General features: G+C 39.4%; 6 protein-coding genes across 6 annotated transcripts; 4 read left to right on the plus strand and 2 right to left on the minus strand.

Moving 5' to 3' along the window:
- The first annotated feature begins 1,091 nt into the window (after positions 1-1,091).
- LOC103870284 (pyridine nucleotide-disulfide oxidoreductase domain-containing protein 2) lies at positions 1,092-4,529 on the plus strand. Its single transcript, XM_009148407.3, has 16 exons — positions 1,092-1,404; positions 1,487-1,648; positions 1,718-1,897; positions 1,995-2,052; positions 2,151-2,201; positions 2,376-2,458; positions 2,674-2,761; positions 2,906-2,947; positions 3,023-3,097; positions 3,181-3,249; positions 3,359-3,474; positions 3,567-3,679; positions 3,757-3,836; positions 3,927-4,047; positions 4,116-4,182; positions 4,264-4,529. The coding sequence occupies exons 1-16, from the start codon at positions 1,157-1,159 to the stop codon at positions 4,385-4,387; spliced, it is 1,677 nt and encodes a 558-aa protein (XP_009146655.1). The 5' UTR covers positions 1,092-1,156; the 3' UTR covers positions 4,388-4,529.
- Positions 4,530-4,561: 32 nt separating this feature from the next.
- On the plus strand, positions 4,562-5,581 carry LOC103870294 (protein N-lysine methyltransferase METTL21A). Its single transcript, XM_009148419.3, has one exon. The coding sequence runs from the start codon at positions 4,622-4,624 to the stop codon at positions 5,474-5,476; it is 855 nt and encodes a 284-aa protein (XP_009146667.1). The 5' UTR covers positions 4,562-4,621; the 3' UTR covers positions 5,477-5,581.
- Positions 5,582-6,891: 1,310 nt separating this feature from the next.
- On the plus strand, positions 6,892-10,292 carry LOC103870302 (translocase of chloroplast 159, chloroplastic). Its single transcript, XM_009148430.2, has one exon. It carries the CDS (start codon positions 7,112-7,114, stop codon positions 10,223-10,225), a length of 3,114 nt encoding a protein of 1,037 aa, XP_009146678.1. The 5' UTR covers positions 6,892-7,111; the 3' UTR covers positions 10,226-10,292.
- A 198-nt stretch (positions 10,293-10,490) lies between these two features.
- Positions 10,491-12,199, plus strand: LOC103870312 (heat shock factor-binding protein-like). The gene is made up of 5 exons (XM_009148441.3): positions 10,491-10,662; positions 11,050-11,106; positions 11,219-11,242; positions 11,330-11,372; positions 11,826-12,199. Exons 1-5 carry the CDS (start codon positions 10,660-10,662, stop codon positions 11,960-11,962), a joined length of 264 nt encoding a protein of 87 aa, XP_009146689.1. The 5' UTR covers positions 10,491-10,659; the 3' UTR covers positions 11,963-12,199.
- A 449-nt stretch (positions 12,200-12,648) lies between these two features.
- Positions 12,649-14,576, minus strand: LOC103870324 (myosin-3). The gene is made up of 7 exons (XM_009148447.3): positions 14,326-14,576; positions 13,677-13,715; positions 13,537-13,590; positions 13,343-13,396; positions 13,197-13,250; positions 13,034-13,105; positions 12,649-12,905 (listed from the first exon to the last, which is right to left on the minus strand). The coding sequence occupies exons 1-7, from the start codon at positions 14,383-14,385 to the stop codon at positions 12,792-12,794; spliced, it is 447 nt and encodes a 148-aa protein (XP_009146695.1). The 5' UTR covers positions 14,386-14,576; the 3' UTR covers positions 12,649-12,791.
- Positions 14,577-14,856: 280 nt separating this feature from the next.
- On the minus strand, positions 14,857-19,567 carry LOC103870331 (endoplasmic reticulum metallopeptidase 1). Its single transcript, XM_009148459.3, has 13 exons — positions 19,312-19,567; positions 18,895-19,233; positions 18,581-18,819; positions 18,150-18,306; positions 17,977-18,054; positions 17,806-17,880; positions 17,612-17,731; positions 17,387-17,542; positions 16,783-17,305; positions 16,544-16,700; positions 15,983-16,092; positions 15,773-15,885; positions 14,857-15,709 (listed from the first exon to the last, which is right to left on the minus strand). Exons 2-13 carry the CDS (start codon positions 19,225-19,227, stop codon positions 15,035-15,037), a joined length of 2,736 nt encoding a protein of 911 aa, XP_009146707.1. The 5' UTR covers positions 19,228-19,233; positions 19,312-19,567; the 3' UTR covers positions 14,857-15,034.
- Between the last annotated feature and the right edge of the window lie 645 nt (positions 19,568-20,212).

Genomic DNA, 20,212 nt, shown 5'->3' on the forward strand with positions numbered 1-20,212 from the left:
CAATGGTAAGCCGCCACTTAACAGCAGGATCCGCGAACAGTTACAATGTTCCAAACGAATTGATCCTTAGAGAATGATTTGAAGAGGCCAATCCTTAACATCAAGTTTTTTACTATTTTTTACCTAGGTTTTGGAGCTAAAAAATTGGCAAGAAACTCCATTGCGGATGCTCTTATATTATATCTTTTTTATTTATGATTAGGGTTAAAAAACTAACCCAACTTTAGATATAATCATATAATCCCAGCGAATAGTGGCAATTAATCTGGGTCGTGGATGTCAATGATCAACAACTGATCCAACGATCTTAAAGTTGAAGCAAATATGTGTTTTGTCAAGATCTGGCAAGAATGCAACTTATATTTAAGGTATAAATAGTGACCATGGAACGGCGAGGATTAGGAATAATACATTCCATAACGTTCCCAAAAAAAAACACCATTCACAAGGAATAATAATTCCATCGCATTCCCTATCATTCCTTTTTTTGTAGAGAATTGAAGAACAAAATTATTCTTTGATAAAATTGATAAGAAACAACCATTCCTTTTTATTCCTGTTATTTTATTCCCGAACATTCCTTTTTTATTCGTTCATTTTGTTTCCCGAATGGTCACCAGTCAGACCCTTAGCTAAGACTCAACGGTAGTTTAAGGAAAAATATCATTGGAATAAAAAATGTCACAACATGTAATAAATAAGCTAAAATGTGACCGGAGGCATAATATTCTCTAATGATCTTTCCATTTTTCATTCCTACTTGATTTGCCATCTCAATTCCATGATTAAGGGGAGACTATCATCCAAATATGCAATGGCTTCAGACAAATCTTCAAGTTTCACTGTCCTAATTTCATCAATATATCTGCAGTCTTGAACCAACTAATCCCAATCTAAACCTACTTTGTAAAGTCATCCAAAATATTAGGACTATAATTACAATTTACGAAAACTATTTGGGGTTAAAACAAATACGTGCTAACAATTGGGACTGTTATGTGAATTTACAAAACAAACCTGTGGCTGTTTTGAAGTCGTACAACTAATTGACCCTTATTGTAAAATATTAAAACTATCGGGGGCGAAAATAAATGAATCTCCAACTCAAGAGTGAGTGACAGACTTCTGAGTCGAAACGTGGAGTGAAGAGTAGACAATGTGGCGCCGGAGCTTTAGCACGACGCCTGGTCAATTGACTAAGAAGAAATGGGACGCGTTAGTGATCGGCGGCGGCCACAACGGTTTGGTAGCTGCAGCTTACCTAGCGCGCGGCGGTCTCTCCGTCGCAGTTCTCGAGCGACGCCACGTCATCGGCGGGGCGGCAGTGACGGAGGAGATCGTCCCCGGCTTCAAATTCTCGCGTTGCAGTTACGTCCAGGGGCTAATCCGTCCATGCATCATCAGGTTTTTCAAACTCTTGAAAAACTTCTTTCGATTTCTAGCTAATTGGCGCGTTCTCTCTGATCATGGATTGTGATGGATTCAGTGATTTGGAGTTAGGCAGACACGGGCTGAAGCTTCTGAAGAGGAGTCCTGCGTCGTTTACGCCTTGTTTGGATGGGCGTTATCTTCTTCTAGGCCCAGATCAGGCGCTTAATCACTCTGAGATTTCCAAGTTCTCGAGAAGTGATGCTGAAGCTTACCCAAGGTGATCTTGTTTTGGGCGTAAATAGGATAATTTAATTTCACTAGAACTTTTTTTTATTTGGATTTGCAGATACGAGAAGCAGCTAGAGAGGTTTGGTAGATTCATGGATACTCTCTTGGATGCAGCTCCTCCAGAGTCTCTGCAAGGTGACTCTTCTTTTAATGATAAGCTGAGCAATAAGTTGCACAAATCTGCTTTCTGGGCTCGGTGTCTTCGGCAAGCAGCTTCTTTGGGGCAAAAGGATATGGTGTATGATTTCTTTTATCTCTTTATGTGCTTTGTTGAAAGCATCCATTGTTGATTAAATGTCTCCTCTTTGATGCACTTGTGTTTTTATGTTGTGAAGGGACTTCATGGATCTTCTGTTGGCCCCAGCTTCAAAAGTATTGAACAACTGGTTTGAGGTGGGTTTCTGACCATAGCATGTCGTGGTCCTACGACTAGCTATTAGTAATGGTAATTTCTGATGTTAGTCGGTTTTTTGTTGGTCTGATGCTTGCAGTCTGATGTCCTGAAGGCGACTCTTGCAACCGATGCTGTGATTGGGTCTACGGTAATTGGCTTTCCTAATTTAGATCTTGAGCTTTGAGGTTTCAAGGTTTTCTTGAAATGGAGTCGTTTTGTGATTTATTATTTTTAATCTAATGGAACGAGGGAAAGGTGAGAGAGATGCTTCTTTACGTTTATATTGGGGAGTTAATGTAGTGCTCTGAACATTGATTGACAGGCCAGTGTTCACACTCCTGGAAGTGGATATGTCTTGCTACATCATGTGATGGGAGAATCAGATGGAGAGCATGGCATTTGGTCGTAAGTATTCGAAATATCATATTGTATTTTCTTCTAAATGAATTTGGCAATGTAGAAATAGTGGTGTATGTTTTACAAAGGTCTGAATGCGTAAGCAATAGAAGAACTCTTTTTTACTTGATAATAATAAAACATGCATTCTCGCGAAGGGTGAATGAAGGGCACAAGATGTAAGGTGTAACTCAGATGAGTAGCTAATAAGAAATCTTATGCAGTTACGTCGAAGGTGGGATGGGCTCTGTCTCCATGGCTATAGCCAATGCTGCAAAGGAAGCTGGCGCTCAAATTTTCACAAACGCAGAGGTATTTGTTTTCCGGATCATTTTGAGGACTATCTTGTTCCTAACATCTCTTGTTCCTAGTTTCCAAAAAAGAAACATCTCTTGTTCCTAACGTCTCTCCTATCATAAAGCAGAACCGCTTAGTACACTCAGTTTTACTCCGCAGGTTTCTGAAGTATTGACTGAGGATTCTAGCAGCGTGAAAGGGGTTAGTTTGTCTTTTAATGATTCCTGGATAAAGTGAAAGCTTGAATCAAATACATCTGACTTTATCTGGTATAAGGTTTTGCTTGCTGATGGTACACGGGTGGAATCATCGGTTATATTGTCCAATGCAACCCCTTACAGAACTTTTGTGGTAAATTTTTTTGTGTCATATCATGTCTACTTGAAAAACTCCAGTTTATGCAAGTTTACATTAAGGTCTGTTTCGGATAACAGGAGCTGGTTCCGTCCAATGTTCTTCCTGAAAAGTTCGTCAGTGCTATAAAGAACTCAGATTACAGCTCAGTAAGCATTTTTTACTTATTTTATTTAAGTTCCTTAAGCCAAATAGTTTAATTATTGCTCAATCCAGCTAATTGTTTTGGTGATTGATTGATTTGTTTGCTGTGAACAGGCAACTACCAAAATAAACATGGCTGTTGACAAGTTACCACAGTTCCAATGCTGTAACACTAATCATTCGGGACCAGGACCAGAGCATTTCGGCACTATACACATTGGTGCAGAGACGTATGCCTCATGCTAATTCTTATCTTTGAGTTTTTGTATCTCTAAGAACAAATGAAAACATCAACGTCTCGTTTTATCTCTGGCTTTGTCAGCATGGACGAGGTTCACATAGCATGTCATGATGCTGAAAACGGCTTACCATCAAGAAGACCAGTGATCGAAATGACTATTCCATCCACACTAGACAATACCATATCTCCTCCAGGCACGCTTATTCTCTTTTTTCTGGTGTGTCTAGTAATAAGAATGCATTTTAGCTCTGAATGTGGTTTTGTGTTATAGGGAAACATGTAATCAACTTGTTCATCCAATACACTCCTTACAAGCCATCAGATGGAACCTGGGAAGATCCTGTGTATCGAGTGAGTTAGTTTATACACTCTTATCTAACGTCATTTTCATCACTCCTCAAATTTGGATGTTTACCAGCTTGATTGATTGTGTGAAATCAGGAAGCATTTGCACAAAGATGTTTCAAATTGATTGATGAATATGCACCTGGGTTTAGCTCATCCGTCATTAGCTACGATATGCTGACTCCTCCCGATCTCGAAAGGGAAATTGGTCTAACAGGTAGATTTTCCTATTAAAATGGATATGATCCAAACCATATTTTGACATCACCACTATGTGTTCTGTAGGTGGAAACATCTTTCACGGTGCCATGGGATTAGACTCTCTCTTCTTGATGCGGCCGGTGAAAGGATGGTAAACCTACAACACACTTTCACAACTCAAAAACAGTACTTACGATTCATGATTTAAAAAAGGTTGGAAATTGTGCCACAGGTCGAACTACAAAAGCCCTTTGAAAGGACTCTACTTGTGCGGAAGCGGAGCTCACCCTGGAGGCGGAGTTATGGGCGCACCAGGAAGAAACGCAGCTCTTGTTGTTCTTCAAGACTTGAAATGAATCTAGAGACGTCAATGTTAACTGTATCTGTTTAGGAGGACTCTTTGACTTCAACTTAAAACTTCTGTTGCCTTTAGATACTTCGCTGTCTCTCTTGGTCAGGACAGATGTGTTACTATCCAATAAGAAGCCTCCACGTGTATCTTTACCTAAAAACGACCTAAATGGTTAAAGGAACAATTACGAGAAGTGATAAAAATACATGGGCGCCGCAAAATACGAAGCAAATCTTCGATGGAAACACTTTCTCCTCCTCTACGAGACGACGATGAGGAAAGCGAAGTAGACGAAGCCAAAATGCTCCTCATCGGTGAGAACGGAACCAACGCTGAGAGTTTCTCTCCTCTGTCCGACGGTGCACCGGAGCTCCAGCAGTACACTATCCGCTCCATCGAGTCAACGGTCGTGATTCGTCAACTAACATCACAGGGTCTCTCCTTCCAGCTCTGGCCAGCCGCTTCTACTTTCGTCGCGCTTCTCGATAACTACCGCCTCGACCCTACCAACAGCCCCCTCGCCGCAACACTCTCCTCGCTGAAACCCGCCGGCTCTACGACTACTACTACACCGATGAACATTCTCGAGCTCGGATCCGGAACCGGCGTCGTTGGAATCGCCGCGGCGATCACTCTTTCCGCTAACGTCACGGTGACGGATCTCCCGCACGTCCTCGACAACCTCAGCTTCAACGCAGAGGCGAACGCTCAGACTGTGGCGAGATTCGGCGGTCAAGTCCACGCGGCACCGCTTCGTTGGGGAGAGGCTGATGACGTGGAGGTTTTTGGGCGGAACGTTGACTTGGTTGTAGCGTCTGACGTGGTGTACCACGATCATCTCTACGAGCCTCTCCTGAAAACGCTGCGTTTAATGGCGGCGGCGAAGGGGTTAGAGGGGAAGAGGTTGATATTTCTGATGGCTCATCTGAGGAGGTGGAAAAAAGAGTCTGTCTTCTTCAAGAAAGCTAGAAAGGTCTTTGATGTTGACGTTATACACTCTGATGAGCCTCGAAATGGTGCAAGAAGCGGCGTTTTGGTTTACCGTTTTGTCGCGAAACAATCGAATCAAAATGGTCGGATTGTTTCGTGTTAACAGTTTGCAAATTTTCAGGATTAATTTCGTTTGATGAATGAAATTTCTCAAATGTGTTTATCAAAAGATTTCCACATTATAAAGCAATTTGGTTACTCTGTCAACTCTTGAAAAGATTGTCCAGCATACAGCGTTAGCTGCTTACTTCCTCTTCACAACAATCACGATTTTACCACCAGAACTCATTTCGTTATTAAGAGAAAACAAATTAGCATCTATACAAACCGGCAATAACAATGCTAATATTATACAGCATATGAGCACATAGAGAAGCTTCAGTCACTACATTTCACTCTGTTTTTCAGATTGTCTCTCCTCGACTCTTCTCATTGGTTTATCCTTCCCTGACTTCTCCATGTTGGCCTGAGAATGAAGTCCTACCAAATCCTTGTTAGATAATACTGCTTCTGTCTCCTTACTCATATATCTATCCCTCCACCAGGATTCAATGTGTTGCATCCTCATTCTTTACTACCACTCTTTTCCTAGCTTCAAGTGAAGAAGAATTTTTAAGGAGACTCACTTTCTGGTGGAGTACGATGGAAGAATAGTCGATGTAGTTGCATCAGAAAGCCGTCATGGCTGCGGCGGAGATGGTTAGCCAGAGATTCTTCTTCCAGGCCAAAACATTCAGCTACCAAACTATTTCTAACAGAAAGAATAAAATAACAAATAAACCCCAAACCTTTCAGAATATTCCGTATATTCCCTTTTCAAATTTGAAATACTCAAAAGTGACCCCATTCCCTCTAATTGGCCTCAAAAAGCTTAATTTAGAGCTTGATTGGTTTTCCCGCTATCACCCGCAAACGCAGCTTTTGCGATTGGTAGCGGTTGACAGCGTTTCGAAACAATCATACAAACCGCTACAAATCATTTCAAACCGCTCCGAACCTCTTAAAATCAAAAGCTGGTTCCAGCTAGCGTTTGCGGTTGCGGGCGGTTGCGGGAGGATAATTTTTTTTTCTTTTTTAAAAAAAAACCATATAAATACAAAAATAAAAATAAAAATAAAAATTTTAAAATGGAATTATAAAAATACTAAAATATATCTATTATATTTTAATTAATATTATAAAATTTTAAAATAAAAATATTTTCTATAATTTTAAAAATTTAAAACTATAACTTTGAAAATATAATTTACATATTTATTATAATATTATGATTTTTGATATTTTTATAATTATATAAAATGTAAATATTGTTAATTTATTATTTAACCGCTGCTGTATTTGGTAGTTAACCAGTCATAAGTATCCCGCAAACGCACCAATTTCTAACCGCAGAACCAGTCGTACAAATCTCTTAAAACCGCTAGAAACCGCAACCACCCGCATCCGCAAACGCCCGCAGCCGCAACCGCAACCGCTGCGTTTGAACCAGTCAGACCCTTAGTCTCGAGCCGCTCGTTGTGTTGTGTGGAGACTCTTAACTCTATGTGGCCCTCTCCTCTTCCACACCACAGCCACCACAAGCTTCAGATAAACCCACACAAAACCCTACAAATCTTATCAAACAAACAGAAAACACACAAAAAGCCTCTTTTAATTTGCTCTTCATTTGTCCATTACCGTTTGTTTTCTTCTCTCTCTCATTAGATGCTTTTGGTAATACCAAAACTATAAAAAAAAGATGCTAAATATGGAGCGGGAGAAGCAGCTTCGAGGTATATCCATTATCGCGGCAGAAGCGGTTAACCCGGACAAGTCTCGAGGAATCGCGATTCCTGCGGTGAGAGCGGTTGTGGCCGACGCGTTGCTTCTCACCCGCAGTCTCTCCGGCACGTTTTCGTCTGCTGGCTCGGTTCCAATCCGTGCACCAATCACGATTGACGACGAGGATGATGATGATGATGATGATGGTTCTGTTACAGACGATGGTTTTGAGTCTGTCTCTGGGGATGCAGACGATGAGGCTGAGCTAGAGGATGTGATTAGGGTTCTAGGGGAAGAGTCAGTTGGAGAAAATGGAGATGGGAGTGTTGTTGAAGAGGAAGCTTCTGTTAATTACTCTCCTTTGGAGGAAGAGAGTGAGAGTGAAGTTAGTGAAGCTAAACTAGTCATTCCCCGGGCCAGTTTGTCTTTGAATGATGATGAAGTTTTGGGTAGTAGTAGTGGTGATGAAGAAGCTGAAGTCGAAGATAAGACATTGCAGTCTGGAGATTTGGGATTGGTTGATGAGCCTGAGTGCTCAGGTTCTGTTCTAACTGATGTCGTTTCCACGGAGGATGAAGCGGTTGAGATGAAGGTAACAACAGATCGGTTAGAAGATGGTTTGATATCCTTTGGGGATATTGAAGATTTGAGTCTCGGTGTTCCATCAGGAGGTTCTAAGCTCCTCATCGAGGAGGATGGTGGTGGTAGCATTCATGAGTCTGATGCTTTGATGAAGCCAGGTGATGTACAAGGAGTAGAAGACAGTGTAGTTGAACTATCAGAGGGTTCAGGCTCTGTAACAGGTGAACTTGTTTCCACTGAGGAAGAGATGGTGCAATTGAATCTTTGTGATGATGCTTCGGTGTCCTTTGAGACTGGTCTAGGTGTTGCGCCAGGAGATTGCAGTGAGTTTGTGGTAGAAAGTGAAGGAAACGCTGTAGATGTGTACAAAGGGTTAGATGAAACTGTCAGCAAGCTTGTTGAACAAAGGGTGGGTCAAGAAAGTGCCAGCAAGGAGAGCGATAACAAAATTGATGATGGTAGTGCTCGTGAAGCAGATGAATCGATGATTCAAGGTGAAGGCTCTATTGGATCAGGAAGGAGAGAACCAGAGGATGAAGACACTGGATTCATGGTAGGCGACGCAAAAGAACTAACTAAAAATGCTTGCGGTGCGGAATGTGAGGGCGAACTTGAAATTGGTATGAATTCTGAATGTTCTCAAGTGACTCCAACTCTGGATTCTGCAACGACGAGAAACCTTGATGTCTCTCGAGGAATAGATGTTGATGTAAATGGGTGCGGTTCTTTTATCCAAAAAGATGACCAAGAGACTGAGGATGAAGGAACACAAGAATCAGAGGATATTGATAGGAAGTTACCACTTCCTGATGAAGATAGAGCATCAAGTTTAAGAAGTTCCTTTGAATTGGCCAATGAGAGTGTGGAAAATGGGGAGCAGATTGATAAGGAAGTCAATTTTCAGTCTGATAGTGAACTGAATCAAATCTCAGTGGGCACAGGAGAAACCAGCTTGCTTTCGGTTAAGGATGTTGAGAGAAGCATGCCTGAAAAATCTTATGTAACTGCTAATGATGTGATGGAAAATGAGATGCAGATGGCAGGGCTAATCCATAATCACAATCACACTTGTCTGGAGCTTGGCGAGTACGAAGGAACAGGCGATACAAAGGAGAAACTCTCTGAATCCACCTTTCAGAATCATCCTGAAGAATTATCCTCTGATAATTCTGTACAGCTGATAAGTGGGAGAGTGAAGGAAAGAATTGAGAAGACGAAGCTCTTGAAAGAAAAAATCCAGAAGATTATAAAAGGAATTGATCTTTGCAACGAAGATTCAGCTGTTACTGAAGTTGAGTCTCAGCAGAGCCTAGTAGGTGAAGACCATCACACATCCTCAGAGCTTGATGATGATCACGTGTATGACGGAACAAAGACAAAGCTGCCTGAACAAGAGCTTCCACTTGGTCTAGACTTCTCCATTAACGTCCTTGTTATCGGGAAAACCGGAGTGGGAAAAAGCGCAACGATTAATTCTATCTTTGGGGAGACTAAATCTGCTGTCGGCGCATTTAGAGTTACCACAAAGTCTTCAGAATACATTGTTGGAAACGTTGGAGGGATCCTGATTACAATACTTGACACGCCAGGTCTCATGTCCTCTGCAACCGAGAAACGGTATAATCAGGAAGTTCTCATGTCCATAAAGAAGAGCATGAGAAGGTTCCCAGTTGATGTCGTCCTCTATATTGACCGTCTAGACGAGAATCCAGACGTCCATTTGCTTAGAACCATCACCAGTTCTCTAGGCTCATCGATATGGAGAAACGCTATCGTGGTTCTAACTCACGCAGCTTCTGATGTCCCAGATTCTTCAAGCTACACTGCTCAGAGATCTTCTCTTATGCATCAATCAATCAGAGAAGCAGTTCCGGAGCTGAGCTGTGTAGAGCAGAGAAAGATGCCTGGAATTGTTTTGGCAGAGAACAACATGAGCGAGTCTACATGTCCGGATTGGAGATTGAACCTACTGGTCTTGTGTTGTTCGGTTAAGATCCGGTGCAAATCCGGTTCCCTTGTAAAAAAGCCGGATGCTTTTGACTCCTCGCAGCTTCGCTCTTTCACATTATTCTGTTCCTTGTGGAATGTGTTGCTTCTTGGTTCGAACCAAGGACATGCTTCTCAGTCACCTGATGATTTGGAGGAGAAGAAAAGGCGTTTGCTGGAATCGTACCCTGAGATCCTCTGGGACGAACAGAGTCAGGAAAGTCTGGAGCAAGAAGAAACTCTTCCCGTGAAGAATCAAGAAGACGAGGGGAGAAGACAAGAAAAAGAAAGTGTGAGAAGAAGAAGAGGAAGACTTGGGTTCCAAGCTACGAAAAGGTTGGGTATCTATCTCGATACATGTAATTTGCACACAGGGTTTTCAATGGGAAGCAGTGGAAGTAGAAAGGTGGAACAAGAGGAAGGGAAGATGTTGGTGAGGATGAGAGGCTCCTTGTCTGTTTTAGGATTGGTTCATGTGTTGACGTCTGTAATAACTTGTGTCTACGGTCGGAAAGATATTTAAATTGCTCTCAAGTTGTGGTTGAATTTGTAACAACATACGTATCTAATACGAGCTTCTGTTTATACTATTTGATGGCCTACCATACAAAGACCCTTTCTATTGGCGATATAAAATGAATGTTCGGTACAGCTTTGGTTTGAATCGGTTTGAACTAAATCAAATTGCCAAAACTTTCGGTCTAAAGATTTGAAATTTGAAAAAGAAAAAAAAGATTTGAAATTTGAATGACACCATTGATATCCCACCTAATCCAATCATAGCAACACTACTACAGTAACAGGGTATTGTAGACATTTTACATACCGCAGGTTAATTAAAAAAAAGAACGAAAGAAGGATTGTCTGTTATTGTTGCACAGTAAAACACATCGCTCATCGCTTCTCATCTCCTCCATAGTTCTCCGTCGTCCGAGCAGACAGAAAAAAACCCTAAAAATGGTACGTACGTGCTCGTTGCTTGATTTTGATCGAATTCATGTTTCCTATCACGAACATTAGGCCCGTGTTCTTCAGATCCATCGATTCGATTGAATTTCGGGATTAACTATCAATATTTTCGATTGGGGGATTGATCATCGCTAGAAACTGTTTGTTGTGGATAAAACGTAACATGAAAATTCAAGATCTGATGAGATGATCCATTATAAGTTGAGTAGGAATGTTTTGTGCATTGAGTTTCTTGTTGCGTGCAGTGTTGGTACTATAAGATACGCGTAGTAGCTCATGCTCATCCTTCATCAGTTTCTCCATGTTCATAAAGATTCATGATCCTACTTTGCATGTAATAGATTGATTATATTCTTAAGAGGCTTTTTCTCTCTGTAGGATGGGCATGATTCTGAGGATACTACTAAGCAGAGCACTGCTGATATGACTGCTTTTGTAAGTTTCCCATTTATCCTTCTCTATACTTTAATTATTTATTATTCAGAATTTTTGAGACAAGTTCACTTTTGTTTTGTCACTGTCTGAATCTTTCTATTCTTATACGCAGGTCCAAAATCTTCTGCAGCAGATGGTGGGGCTTTATGTCCTATTTAAGATTTGAAATTACAGGTTTGATAGGTAAATTCTGATTAATTTTGGTTTATTTTGTGGGTTTCAGCAATCCAGGTTCCAGACAATGTCCGACTCCATCATCACAAAGAATATCCTTTTTTTTATCATCAACTCTATAGTTTTCCTTGGATGTTACTTCCATTAAAAATATATTTGAAAATGTTTCCCATTTAGAGCAGGAATGATGGTTCTTGAAAATAAGTTTTAAGTAATGGGAAGGAACTAACAGTTATCTTAATACCAAAATAGTTGTCTGTCTTTTTTCTCTGATTAAAGTGTATCTTGAGATTCTAAATGTCTATATTCTATAGATAGTAGCACCACATGTTTTTATGGTAGGGTATCATGTTAAGCTGCTCTTATATACACATTACTTATTGTTCTCCATGCGTTATATATATCCGTGAATTGATAAAAGTTTGGAACCTGTGGGAACTCGAATCACTGGATTTTCAGCAAGTTTGTGTGTTTGTGACACTGGTTTCGATCTGTCTCTTTTACATAAAGTACGTGATCTCCTTGACTTTGATTGGTTAGCTCACTCGATGACATGGGAGGCAGAATCAATGAGCTGGAGCAAAGCATTAATGATCTAAGAGCCGAGATGGGAGTTGAAGGCACTCCTCCGGCTGCCTCCAAATCTGGCGATGAACCCAAAACACCCCCTAGTTCCACTTGAACACTAAGTGTCACATGATCTTCCTGCTTATGTATGCATCTGCAGAAACATTCTCAAGTTTGTTCAGGAGCAGTATTATTACTTTTAGATTTCGGTTTCAAAAGGGATGAATATGTTGTTGAGTTCATCAGATTGATTGATGGAGAATGTGGGTACATTACATTATTATGCACTTATGTTGAATTGCTTTCTATGTTGGTTTTGGGATAACTGAGAAAGACCAGTGCCTGATGTATCTGTAGTGTTGTCGAGGAAGTATAATGCTTTGAAGGATCTATACTCCGTTTGGTTATAAATTTAATTTTCTATAGTCCGAATGTGTAACAATGCTTTGAAGGATTTCATTGTAGTTTGCGAATTAAGTTAGGCATATATGGTTAGCTTTGATCATTGTTAAATGCTTCACCACAAATGATTTTATGTAATCAATTGAAAAAACAAACAATTAGTTGAAGTACTTGAAATGAACACAAGAAGGATTTCACGAGACTATTTGTAAACTATCGAGCCTACTACACTCGTAGATAGTTTCTCATTTTCTTTAAAATTATTATTTAGGCTTCAAATACCCGGTTTACACCCTAGACCGAACCGGTTGCTTCATTGGTTAAAGGAATTGTTGAAGAATATCTGTTGTCTGAGAGATTAATTCTAACTCTCGCGAATGTCAAAGACAAAAGGAGACGTTTGGTTTTGAGATCATTACTAAAGTTGGTTGTGTTTCGCATTGAAACTAAACCACAGTACTAGCATATTTAAAAGAGTAACGGTACAATCTCAACGTAGTAGTAGCCATAATAGATGATAAAGAAAGAAACATTTTCATGGTCTAATGCTCTGCTTCTTTCCCATTCTCATCAATCAACAGAGGTTCCACTTTTTCTTCTTTCACCTCGCTTTTCTTATCCATTTGCCCTTCAGAATCTTTAGAGTTCTCTTGCAGCTGCAAGGAGACACAAAAATGGTGAGAATCATGGAGGAGGATATATTAAATAGGCTGGGTTTCTGTCTGTATTATATACCATTTTATCTACAAAAGATAGCGTAAGAGAAAAGAATAAGAGTACTCACGCCTAAGCTTTTGAGGCTAGCAGAGACATCGTCTTGCTGCTGATTCAAGGTGGTTTTAAGGTCTTTGAATTCCTGAAACAAACGCATAAAACATGCATCATGAAACAGAAACCAAGCGGTAGGTAAGATATGTATGTGCCTGGGGCTAACTATAAATACATACCTCACGGAGCTGCTCAACTTCAAGATTAAGAGTCTTCTTCAGCCCAGAGAGCTCCTATTACATTTACAGCAGCGAGTAAATAAGAGTTTATATTTTTTTTCCGAGCAGAAACAAAAAAAAATGTATAGAGAAAAGGAAGTAGAGACCTCACGGTAGACTTGAACTTGGGTGTCGAGCTTACCTCTCCAACTTTGCAAGTCCTGTTCAGAGATGTACGGTTGTCTTGGTTCAGAAAAAAGACAAGAGATGTCTGAAAAAGATGAGATAAAGAGAGAGAGAGAGAGAGAGAGAGAGAGAGAGAGAGAGAGAGAGAAGATGGAGCTAAATAAAATAAAAAAACCTGCTTGAGATTTTGGATCCTGTTAAGCAACTCGGCCCTTGATTCGCTTAGTTCCTACAGAATGAAAAACAAAACTCAGACTTGGGGGAAGAGCTTGGCATGACAAAAAGGAGAAGATGGAAGCAAACACAGGTACGTACAGTGAGCTTGGAATCAACAGGATTGGTGTTTTCTTTCTTCTGCAGCAGAATCAGAAACAATCAAAAAGATCAACATCATATTTCAGTTAAACATTCAACACTCAACACGTCTGGTATGTATAATTGAGGTTGTTGATAACTCAAAGACACAATTGCAAAGAACATAACCACAAATCCATCAAATCTACCAAGAAAAATTCTCTAATTTAGAATAATTATGCAAAAGAAAATAAAAATAAAAATCTGAAGAGATACACAAGGATAGACAAGAAGCACCAAATTAAAAATTGCTTTTGCAAGTGAATCAATCAATGTGAGACTGTAACTTTTATTTGTAGATAGAACTTTATATTTAAATCTACTGTTGAAATCCTCAGTGATAAAAAGTTGAAAAAATTGAAAAAAGATTTCTAAGTCAAGAAAAAAGAAATTGGAGAATAATATCCAACGAAGTTGCAGACAAAACACACGGATCACATCTATGTCCGAAATGTTTCACAGTTAAATCCCAGACCCTAGATAACTTAATTGTTTAATTATCCAAAAACAAATCCGACAAATTCTGAATCTCAGACCACCATGCGTCCATTGAATCGAAAAAAAAACTAAAGAGATTAGAGAGCAAATGAGAGAGAGAGATATATATTACCGGAGACGATGTGGAGACAAGAGCCGCAGGAGAGGTTGAATCGGTGGTTTGCTCCGCCATTTACAAGTGTAATCTCTCGCTGAATTTCTGTGGTTGAGATTGATTGAAGAGATAAAAAATCGGTTGAGGAAGAAGAAAGAAGAAGATGTATTAACTATAAGAGATTGGTAAACTGAGAAGCAAACAACTCGAGACTATTTAGTGATGTCTGTTGGGAGCGGAGTCTCAATTTTCAAATATAAAAAACAAAATAAAATTAATAATGCTCACATCAGCATTTTCAAAAAAAGACTATTTTATCTAGTGATTGATTTTCCCAATACGTCTCAAACTTTACTCTCATTTTAGAATATTTTTTATTTTCAAATATAGAAAAAATAAATATTTGTTCTTTTTGGTTGGCCACAATGTAGTTATTCAGTTCAGTCGAAATTGAAATGCTGTGGAATCCAGCAAAATGTTTGACTATTTTTACTCCATATCATATCCGCTTCTCTCATTTTAGTTAGGTCATCTTTTTACACATTATCAAAGATAATCTAAAGAAACTAGCCGAGTAAGTATAGTTGTTTACATGCAGACTCTCTTCTTTCTACCCTTTCAATTTATTCTCAACAACTCAAACCCGTGCTTTTGATGTCACCAACAACAAGAAAACAATGTATTGTATGTGTTGCCAAGAAGAAACAGGTAAGTGATGAAGAGTGTGTTATTTGGTGTAAGGAAGAGAAGCAAGAAAAGCAAGAGTAAAAGGAGACGTGGATTTTCCAAACTGTGAGCAATATGTTGGAAGTCTTTCGAGAACCCTTTTAACTTGTGGAGTGATACGATCAAAGTCAGTTCTCAGTTTCAACACAGGTCTCTGCATCTTCTTCTTCCTCTCATCACCCTTCTTCTCGTAAAGTTTGAGAACAAACTTAGTAGGCGCCTTCTTCCCACCAGAGAACTGAATCTGATGCCATCCTTCTTGGCCGCTGCTTTTCTCACCACGTCCTATCATCAACTCTTCATCCTCCTCCTCCTCGCCTACTTGCAGTGTAAAGTCTTCTACTACCTCCATGTCAATCCCAAGAATCCACCGCGATGACCCTCCTGTCTCCATCGAAACCCCTATAATTCTTCTCTCGTCGCCTTCTCCCCCTTTCTCCTCGTTTACCACACGCAGAACTGGTACATCGCTCTTGTCCCATCCAACTTCGGCGTCCTTCTTGCTCACACAACTGTACTTAGTCTCGAAACTGACGAAATCTACCTTGTTATCTCTCCCACATCTGAACCCTTCCTTGATCTGCTCTGCTTCCACGTTCAGGTTTCCAGGAGTGTTTGAGAATAGTGAAATGAACGACGCCTGTTCTTCCCCGCTTGTGTCCACAACATGTACTACCTATACATGTTTAAAAGAATTACAGGACTTTACTGAAACGAGAGAATCAAAGGGACTACTTACATTTACTGCTCTCGCGGTGTCCTCAGTGAATGCAGGAAGAAAACCAGAAGCTACAAGAGCAAGAGAGAGGGCAGTGATGATGCATAGTGCAGTGACAATCGACCTTTTTGAACCTGGAGACCATAAGTTTGTCGTTAATGCTTAACCAAGTAAGAGTTTGTTAATTATTGTGATAAGTTTCTAAAACAAAGGGTTGAGATGGAGCATTACCTGAGAGGTGAATATAGGCCAGGAGGTATACCATAGTCAGACTTACAAAAGTGGCAATAACAACAGCAACCACCACATTGCCTAGCCATTCTGGAGTTCCACCTGGGTTCCTACACACCCAAAAACAACAGCTACATTATAAGGTTTGTTGAAGCTAAGAAGATACAGACTCACAGAACCAATATTTATCATTACAGCAACCGTGTTCCAGAGTTCTTTCATTAGTCGACCATATTTACTAAGATTGACTATAAACTAATTACCTTTACATGGATTCATATTGGGAACATTTTCTTTCTTTCTCTAGGTTTAGGCAAGAGAATCTTAGCCAGTTTATGATATACTAACATAAAGTGGATCTCTCTTCATTCCTCAAAGGAAGGAAGAAACATGAAGAATCAATTTAGGTGAATCGATAACCAAAGGAAATCAAAAGCAGTTAAGGTATGTCTTTCCCTAATATCTCTCAAACACACAATGATCAGAAAGACTCTTAATCTATCATCCCTCTGATCATTCATGGATCAAGCATCTAACAGGATAGTGGCTATCAGTTTTTACCTGTCAAATCGAATGAGCATGCCGATCAATGTGCCAGCTAACCGGATAAAACCGCCAGCTGAAACCAAAATTGGAACAGCCAAGCTGATAACGAGAGTTGCAAGTTTGAGGGGCTTTGGGAATCTGATTGGAGTTAAAGTCGCCTCAAGCAATCCATCTGGCAAACCATTACATTTGATTAAGTTAAACTTCGGAAAACACTTTTTTTTAGCGTCTTCAATGAATAAAGATTGGCTTACATGCAAATGCAGGAGGAACGAGCCAAACCAGAGCGAGGTAAGTTGATCCAAGTTTATAATAAGTTCCAAAGACCAGAAGAACAAACCACTGTATAAAACCAGCTTTAAACAGCCATCTCTCAGCCTCAAGCTTGGCCAAATTATCCCTCAGTCTTGGTGAGAGCTCCTTATTGTTAGAGTTTCGGTTTGATGGTTTCTTCCGAAGGAAACTAAAGGCCAGGTGCTGACCACTTATTGACCCCAAAACCGCAGGCGACACAAACAATCCAATCGTCATCAGTGGGTACGAAGCATAAGGCACAGGTGATGAGGAGATCCAGGGCAGTATGAAAGCAACAGCTACAGAGAAAGCTACTGAGAATATCCATGCGAGGATAAAACTCAAACAGGACAGCATCACTGACACAAGAGCCGGATAACCACCCATGAGGCAAGACATAACCCATATAAGCATCGATTGCATGATCACTGAAACATACATCATCGTCGCAAAGTTTTGCCTGTATACAACCATATACTTCCCCTGAGAATTGACAATAAGGAAAGACGTTATAGCACATGGTATAATGAGAATTAAAAATAGAATAGTTAGTTGTGAAATCACCAGAATGTCAAAATAGATAGCTGCGTCCGAGCTCGATGTCTGGACTGTTTTATCCTTTGGGAGATCAGAAGATGAACCAACACGGATGAGGAAAGCAAGCATGTTTTCACCAAGATGCTGGAGAGATCCTGGTTTTATGAGCTCTATCTTATCATTCTGCCACGCAAGCAAATAAAATATCACACATCTAAAAACAGGATCAAAACAAAGAAGAAGATAAATTACCTTAGTGTGATAGACAGCAGTGTTATCTGCAAAAGCAAAGTCCAATCCTGAGAGACCAGCAACCTCCCTGTATACTTGAAAGTCAGTCGCAGATTTTATGACTCCGGAAGTGAACAGATCCTGTCACAGTAAAGCAAAGACATATATATTTAACAGTGAAGAAAGGCAAGAAACAAGAGTTGAAAAGTAGATACCTGTCCCATGATCTGACCAGATGGATATTTTGCGGCCATGGCAAAGTTTTCAATAGCCCAAGGACTCGGGCCAGCCTACACCCAGGAAGGTCGAAACCCTCAGTTGAATATAAGGGGAACTCCTCATAAGATTAAGGCACAAACAATGGTGTGGAATGTGAGAGATAGTACCTGAAATATAGCGGACTTCCCACCCGCACCCATGGCCTCTAAATCAACAGCTAAACGTACTGTGGAACTCCATGGATGCTGCATCAGTTATTTACAGTTTCAGGAATTAAGAGATCTAATCACATTAACTCCACCAAGTCAAAAGAACCAGGTCAGTGAGTGATCATACTTACCTGTGTAATGAAGCTATGAGCGCCATTAAGACCTTCTTCCTCTCCAGTATTGAACAAGAAGATAACAGAGTTCTTAAATCCATGAGCCGACTGTGAAACAGACCGAGCTAGTTCCAGCATTACGGCTACACATGAACTACAATCTCCAGCCCCACCTCTTCATACATTTAACAAACAAAGTAAACAAACACACACATAACTAATACCAGCAAAATGGTGATGAAAACAGGAACAATAATATAAAAGTGTCAAGCTAGATGAGCTTCCAACCTAAAACCAATTGGTAATAAGTGGATTGACCCATCTATCTTATATATATTACTAATGATCTCTTCCATATATTACTAATGATCTCTTCCAACTACCGATCTGGGACACTTTGTGTCTAATAAAAAGTCAATTGATAGGAGAGGAAGCGACACAATACATACGTTGAGAAGACAGTATCAATGTGAGAGGAGACAAGGATAGCATTCTCCCCTGCTTCTGATTCATACTTGGGCATGATTCTCACTACAATGTGACTTATATCTGAATACACAAGCGACTTCCCTTTAAAAAGACCACCCACAAGCCGATTCACACCGGATTTGGACTCGAAGAAGTCAACATTCACATCAACATCAAAGTGAGCAGTCTCTTTAACTTTCTCAACTTCCCCCAGTACATACTGCAAAAGATTAAGAAGACTTATAAATACACAAAAGATTAAAAAAACAAAAATGGCAACAAAGACAAACCTAACCTCAAGGGCGTGGACAAGAGCATCAGAAGAAACAGGATGGGGACCGAACTGAGTCAAAGCCGTGACGTGTTTCATAGCCTGAATCTCAGAGAAACCTCTTTTGCCAGCTTGTTTAGCGGTTAAGGGACGAGGTAGGTTCCCGTGCTGGTGGTTGTAAACAGCCCAGGAGGAGTATATGATGAGGATCAACACTGAGAACCATGTTTTCCCCGATCTTCTAACATCAACCACCTTCTTATCAAGGAGGACATCGTTGTTGTTATCAGTTTGTTGAGTGGAAGATGATGGCTCTGACGACGAATCTGAAGCCGCCTTGGGATGACGCTTCCTCATCGTGCTCTAGTGAAAACAGAGGGGTTTGATGAGGAATCAAACCAAATCGTGATAGACGAATCATAGAACAGAACAATTTAGTACCTGAGTGTGAGTTGGTTCCTCGCGAGCTGTTGTGTCTTGTTGTTAATCACTTCCTTCCCGGACGGAATTAGACTCGGGAGAAGCACGAGACGATGTGATCTTTTTTCCGAAAACAACAACAACAACAACAAAAGTAAATCTCAATTAATGAAGATTATAAGGTTGACCTATAATAAGTTTCAGTCAAATAAATGTATAATTATATTTTTGACCAATCAAATATTTGCTCCACTGTAACAATACACAGTAAATTAAAAATGTTAAGACTATGGTATTTTATAATTTACAAAGCTATTAATTTACAAAAACTTTTTATTTTATTTTAGATATATATATTTTAGAATATACTTTCTGTAAAGTAAAAAAATGAAGAAGTTAATTTCACATTTTAAATAAATTCATTTATATTATATTATTTAGTGTATATATCATAAGATATAGGTTTTAGAAACTAAATATTACCAAAATATTTTGAAAAGAAAAAAATGTTGAAAATTTATACTATTATTTGAGAAGTAAATTTTTGCAACGGAGCTTTCACGTTAAAAGTGAGAGCGATTAATATAGTTTATACCTTAATGAATAGTTATATAAATTAGTCAAAATATAAAAACGAATTTCAAATCTATCTGATTAAAAAAGAGCGGTTAATATCGTTTATAACCTTAATGATAATTATATAAATTAATCAAAATATAAAAACGAATTTCAAATCTATATGATTAAAAAAGTCATTTAAAATTAATAAATTAAAAACAAATTTCCATTAATACTATTATATTTATATATTATATTAGATAATTGACTATAAATAAATATAATAAAATTTTCAAAAATAAAAAAATGTTTTAAAACATAAAATAATTCTTAGATATATTCTGTTGTTATCTGAAAATAATAT

The sequence above is a fragment of the Brassica rapa genome, chromosome A01 (genome assembly GCF_000309985.2).
Source record: "Brassica rapa cultivar Chiifu-401-42 chromosome A01, CAAS_Brap_v3.01, whole genome shotgun sequence".
In the NCBI taxonomy this organism is placed as follows: domain Eukaryota; kingdom Viridiplantae; phylum Streptophyta; class Magnoliopsida; order Brassicales; family Brassicaceae; genus Brassica; species Brassica rapa.

What these genes read in the sequence shown, in the direction of transcription:
- LOC103870331 (XM_009148459.3), bottom strand. Translation starts at nt 19,227, where the DNA reads ATGAGGAAGCGTCATCCCAAGGCGGCTTCAGATTCGTCGTCAGAGCCA. An exon ending in CTCATAGCTTCATTACACAG is followed by an intron (nt 18,055 to 18,149) that starts GTAAGTATGATC and finishes TAACTGATGCAG; the next exon opens with CATCCATGGAGTTCCACAGT. An exon ending in CGTTCCTCCTGCATTTGCAT is followed by an intron (nt 16,701 to 16,782) that starts GTAAGCCAATCT and finishes ATGGTTTGCCAG; the next exon opens with ATGGATTGCTTGAGGCGACT.
- LOC103870312 (XM_009148441.3), top strand. An exon ending in AAAATCTTCTGCAGCAGATG is followed by an intron (nt 11,243 to 11,329) that starts GTGGGGCTTTAT and finishes TGTGGGTTTCAG; the next exon opens with CAATCCAGGTTCCAGACAAT. An exon ending in CGACTCCATCATCACAAAGA is followed by an intron (nt 11,373 to 11,825) that starts ATATCCTTTTTT and finishes TGGTTAGCTCAC; the next exon opens with TCGATGACATGGGAGGCAGA.
- LOC103870324 (XM_009148447.3), bottom strand. Translation starts at nt 14,385, where the DNA reads ATGGCGGAGCAAACCACCGATTCAACCTCTCCTGCGGCTCTTGTCTCC. An exon ending in AAGTTCAAGTCTACCGTGAG is followed by an intron (nt 13,251 to 13,342) that starts GTCTCTACTTCC and finishes TAAATGTAATAG; the next exon opens with GAGCTCTCTGGGCTGAAGAA. An exon ending in AAGTTGAGCAGCTCCGTGAG is followed by an intron (nt 13,106 to 13,196) that starts GTATGTATTTAT and finishes CGTTTGTTTCAG; the next exon opens with GAATTCAAAGACCTTAAAAC.
- LOC103870284 (XM_009148407.3), top strand. Translation starts at nt 1,157, where the DNA reads ATGTGGCGCCGGAGCTTTAGCACGACGCCTGGTCAATTGACTAAGAAG. An exon ending in TATTGAACAACTGGTTTGAG is followed by an intron (nt 2,053 to 2,150) that starts GTGGGTTTCTGA and finishes TGATGCTTGCAG; the next exon opens with TCTGATGTCCTGAAGGCGAC. An exon ending in GGGAAGATCCTGTGTATCGA is followed by an intron (nt 3,837 to 3,926) that starts GTGAGTTAGTTT and finishes GTGTGAAATCAG; the next exon opens with GAAGCATTTGCACAAAGATG.
- LOC103870294 (XM_009148419.3), top strand. Translation starts at nt 4,622, where the DNA reads ATGGAAACACTTTCTCCTCCTCTACGAGACGACGATGAGGAAAGCGAA.
- LOC103870302 (XM_009148430.2), top strand. Translation starts at nt 7,112, where the DNA reads ATGCTAAATATGGAGCGGGAGAAGCAGCTTCGAGGTATATCCATTATC.